Genomic DNA, 4,736 nt, shown 5'->3' with positions numbered 1-4,736 from the left:
GGTTTTTAAAATGCCAGTTATTTCTACAGCCTTGTTTTACCCTCAGTATGTGACATTATTACATCCTTTCCCCCATCTCAGTATCTCTCTTGTTAAAAACCATTCATTTGGTTAAAACCCAATTCTGCAGCAAGAAGATGTTAGTCTAATTATTTACAACCTCTCCTATCATCTTTTGTCTTATTTTAATAAAAGCTCAATCCTAAATGCAATATATGCTCACTCTAGCATGATCATGGGTGCCTGCTGCTTTTGTATGGGAGGGGGCCTCAAAGGAGATAGAAAGCCTTTTTTGTTGCAGAGCCTGAGTCGGGATAGTTTTGCATTTTTAGAAAATAGGACTCACTTATTGAGTCCCAGAGTTTGGCTTCCTAAATTGTTCCTGAAAGCTGTTGATACTTCATATAGACGAGTGTCAAGTGAACAAGCCATAATTACCTGTGCTGGGGATGCAGGGAGTTGCCTTACAGAGGACGCTCACATGTTGCCAATTTCTAGGCTTAAATATATCATGTGTATGCATGCATACATATATGTTTGTATAGGTGCATACATACATACACATACACGTAATTTGATGTGGGAGGTGGTTATGGACCTACCATAGGTTATTTACAACATATACCAGGAAGCAGCAAAGAAGGCAAAAGATATATAGATAAGACCTTCTGGAGACCATTTACTCAAGAGTCCCTGCATGCATGGTGAAGGTGAAGGGAATGATCTTAATAATAATAATAATAATAATAATAATAAAAGGAATCTGAGAGCAGTTGCCTTAATTAAGAAGGTTGCCCAGTAGGTTGTTTTATTGTTTGGCTTCTCCACACAGAACCTGTCAGCACCAGCCTGCATGTTTAGAAACAGCAAGGTCCCCAAGCTACAGAGAAACCTACCATTGGCAGTCTCTTAAATAAGTAAATAAACAGCATATATATGTTTTGTTAAAAAAAAACTTTAAAGCAAAAGTTATAAACATATAACAGCGTCCTTTCGACGTGAAATACCCATGGGAGACTCTGGGCAGGCGCTCAGCTTGCAGTTCGGGTTCCGAAGGCGTCTTTGCAGCAAAATCCTTAGGAAAAACCAAAGCGAGGATAACGTGGTGCTGGATCAGGCCTCACCGCGGGCTCCTGTGGCCGTGACCGAAGGGCACCAGTGGAGCGAGGCGGCTGCGGGGAAGTTGGGGGCGGGAAACGGCAACCCGAGCCCGCGGGTCCCTGGTCACCTGGCTTCTCTGCCGCTTGATTTGCAGGTCTCTCATCCTTTCTCTCTCTTTCATTTTGTTTTCTTTTTTTTTTTTTTTTTTTTTTTTTTTTTTTTTTTGAGACGGAGTTTCGCTCTTGTTACCCAGGCTGGAGTGCAATGGCGCGATCTCTTTTTTTTTTTTTTTACACTGGAATCTGTTTCTGAGCATCCTGGATGGGCAGCTCAGATGTCGCACTCGCTGTCGCTGGACGTGATGGAGATGGCTGAAGTGGCCGCCTTGCTGGATAGACTGGCGGCCGGGCTGGCGGCGACGCCCAGCACCTCTGGCGTGCCCTCGACCTCCGCCCGTAGTGCCCGCCCGGAACCCTGTGACAGGACCTGCTGCTGGAGTCTACAGGGAAGAAAGGGAACACGGGTCACAGCTCGTAACACAGCCGCCCGTCGCCTGCCCCCACCACCACCTGCGTCCCTCCAGCTTGGCGGCCAGAGGCTCTTCCCCAGACCCGAGCAGTTAAGGCGAGGATTTCCCAGCAAGGCGGCAGAGGTCGGGCAGGAGTCTGCGGCCGCCTCTCCGAGGGTCTCTACTGTTGCGGCCCACCATTATTCGCGCCCTTTCTCAGCGCCCCAGCACCCAGGTCTTTGGTATACTGGGCTCGCAGAGTCCTTCCCGTTTGTTGTACACCTCTGGGAGATTTACAGGACTCTCAAGAAATAAACGAAGCGTGGGTGACAAGGACAGATAGGTCCCGGGGACATGGGATACCCTTTCTAATGGTGCATCTGCCTGGGGCGCAAGCCTGAGTCAGTGCTTCCGCGATCGCATTTTATAGGGTCGGCCAGACATAAAGGCAAAAAGGATTGTAAGGAATATTTGTGCCTGGGGATGAGGCCGGGCTCTTGGCCAAAATGTTTGGCTACTCGAGATCCACACTCCGGGGAATCAAAAGCCTCAGCCCACCGATTAGTTTGCTGTTTTGAGACAAGGGTGGCAGCGCATGGGAAGAGGAAAACTCGACTTCCCATTTCCCCAAGAGTCCATTGTAAACTGTTTTCAAAGCATTAGGGAGGGATACACCTGGGCTTTGAAAATAGTAGTTTGAAACCGACACATTGCTAATAAGCCAGGCTTCGCTTAATAGTCGAGCCTGTACATAGGCTGACAAGAATTAGCTTTGGGTCTTGGGGTCCCTAATTGTTTCTGGGATTTTAATTTTTATTTCTCCTCCCTTCTCCGTCCCAACGAAGCCTTGGTTTGGTGACTGGGACCAGCTGCTGCAGCTGCCCTGAGGCGCGGAGAACCAGAGAGGGTGGGGAAGCAGAGCCGGGAAAAGGAACTCCCGGCCAGGAGCCTAGAACGCAGTAGGCTCATAACCAAAGACAGACCTTGCTCCCAACTCCTGCTGAATTGGAGTCGCCAGGCACTGGGTAAGGGCGCCAGAGGTGCCTCACCGGCCTTGTCCCGGGTGCGCGCAAAGCGCGGAGGCCTCTAAGTACCGACCTGTTCTTGGCTGCAGCTGCTCGGTCCCTTTGTCGGCGGTTTTTGAACCAGTTGCCCACCTGCGTGGGGGTCAGTCCAGTTGCCTGGGCAAGCTCACGCTTTTTGCTGGGGTTAGGGTATGGATCCTGCAGGTACCACTCGCGTAGCAGATGCCGCGTGCGCTCCTTGAAGCAGTGTGTCTTCTGTTCGCCGTCCCAAATGGTGCGGGGCAGCGGGAACTTCTTCCTTACTCGGTACTTGTCCACCGGCCCCAGGGGCCTTCCGCGCAGCTTCTCAGCCTCCTGGTAGTGTGCTTCAAGCCACAGCGCCTGCAGCTTGGCATGCGACTCCTTGGTAAACTTGTGGTTTTCCAGGATATGGTAGAGCTCGCGGTAGTTGCCACCGTGAAAGGCCACGATGGCTCGCGCGCGCAGCACCGACTCATTCTTGTTGAGGGCCTCGCAGGCCGCAGGGGCCACAGGCAGCGACCACAGGAAGCGACCCAGGCGCTCCACATCGCCGCTCTCCTCCAGGGTCTCGCATACCCCCGCCACTTGCTGGGGGCTGAAATTCAAGATGGGCAGCTGGAACATCGAGGCAGCGCCGGTGGCGGCGGGGGCACTAAGCCCGGAGAGGGACACGCAGCTGATGCCCGCGGGCCTGGCTGAGTGCGCCAAGCTCTTTTTGATGAGGCGGATTGGGGCAGCGGGGACACGCGACCCGGTGGCGGCGGTGAGGCAACGGCCGGGAGCGAGCGACCCCGACTGGAGGAGGTGCTGGCTCGGCGGCTCAGGGTTCGGGCTCCGCTAGGCTCAGGCACGCAGGCAGGCGAGCTGGCTCCGCTATTGGGGTGGGCGGATTGGCGGCGCGGGCGCCATGGAGACCCCCTGTCAGTCACCGGCTGGCTCTGCCAATCAAAGCTTCGACCTGCACGCCGGGACCATTTCAGCACCTCCCAGCGCTCGACAGCGCCCGCCGTTAGTCCCTGCACTTTTCCTCAGTATTTTGCAGAACCTGGAGGTTGAAAAGACCTGCGAGTGGCTGGGAGAAAAAGAGAGGCGAGTGCGGCAGCGTTCACTCCTCCTCCTTCCCCCACCCCGCTCTACCTTTCCCTCCCTTTTTCCCACCGAAGAGTCAGTGATGCTACAGGAATTCAGGAATTCACTTTGGGGCAATGCATTGTCTCGCTCGAGAGGTCTCCAGAGGACAAAGAGGACTGGGCCAAATTGAAATGCTCCGAGAAATTGCAAGTTTAGTTGTAACGAAACAGCAAACCTTGCGGGGGGGAGCATGAAGCAGGTGGAGGGGAGAGATCTCATTTTTTTCCCAAGTACCATCTCTGCATGCCTCCCTTTTCCCTTTTCCAGTTGCCAAAGCAGCTGAGTGGGAAGCAAATCTGGAGCAGCAGTAACAGGACCAGGGATCTGTAGAAGAGGTCAGTTTGAGCTCTAGCCTTACTCCCTTCAAAACCCACTAAAATAATTTTAAATGCAAACAAGGGCATGCTCACATTTGATAACTCGCATGCAGACCACGAAGTCAAACACTTTGAGAAAAGAGAGGTGGGCTGTAGAGGCCTCTCAAATAAAGGGGGGGAAATGTACTTTCTCCCCCTCCCCCAGTTTAATAGACTTAAACAAATGTGCAGTATAGCCACATCTAGATTGAGAAGTCATTGGTAGGTCAGGACAGCAACTTAAAAGCTTATTTCCGAGGTCTTTTTAAAAATATAGTCTTAACTCCTTTCCTTGCAGGCTTATTTTGCTCCTACTCTGTGTTAAAACATATAACTCTGAAGTTGGGGATAACAACTCTAATCTTGGCATTTTAGCACAAAAGCAATTCAGTAAAAATACAATACAGAAGGCATCCACGACAATGCAGGGGCCTAGAAAGCATGTCTTAAGCCGCTGGGCACTGACCCCTCCTGCAGAGAGAAAGGGGTAGCTTGGTAGCTCCGACTTTGGGCTAGTAGCTTGAATTGGCAACTTTTATTGATTCCCAATTAACAGTCCACATCATACCATTTTCTGAGGCCTGGGTCAAAGAA

At 51.6% G+C, this 4,736-nt stretch overlaps 1 protein-coding gene across 1 annotated transcript; it reads right to left on the bottom strand.

Moving 5' to 3' along the window:
• Positions 1–777: 777 nt before the first annotated feature.
• Positions 778–3,767, bottom strand: SIX6 (SIX homeobox 6). Its single transcript, XM_017533930.2, has 3 exons — positions 2,708–3,767; positions 1,384–1,600; positions 778–1,290 (listed from the first exon to the last, which is right to left on the bottom strand). Exons 1-2 carry the CDS (start codon positions 3,277–3,279, stop codon positions 1,432–1,434), a joined length of 741 nt encoding a protein of 246 aa, XP_017389419.1. The 5' UTR covers positions 3,280–3,767; the 3' UTR covers positions 778–1,290; positions 1,384–1,431.
• Positions 3,768–4,736: the final 969 nt, after the last annotated feature.

Source organism: Cebus imitator, unplaced genomic scaffold (genome assembly GCF_001604975.1).
Source record: "Cebus imitator isolate Cc_AM_T3 unplaced genomic scaffold, Cebus_imitator-1.0 Scaffold83, whole genome shotgun sequence".
NCBI classification, from domain to species: domain Eukaryota; kingdom Metazoa; phylum Chordata; class Mammalia; order Primates; family Cebidae; genus Cebus; species Cebus imitator.
The sequence above is the reverse complement of the archived record's forward strand: the minus strand, read 5'-3'. Positions and strand labels throughout refer to the sequence as shown.

What these genes read in the sequence shown, in the direction of transcription:
- SIX6 (XM_017533930.2), bottom strand. Translation starts at nt 3,279, where the DNA reads ATGTTCCAGCTGCCCATCTTGAATTTCAGCCCCCAGCAAGTGGCGGGG. An exon ending in GCAGCTGCAGCCAAGAACAG is followed by an intron (nt 1,601 to 2,707) that starts GTCGGTACTTAG and finishes TCTTCCCTGTAG; the next exon opens with ACTCCAGCAGCAGGTCCTGT.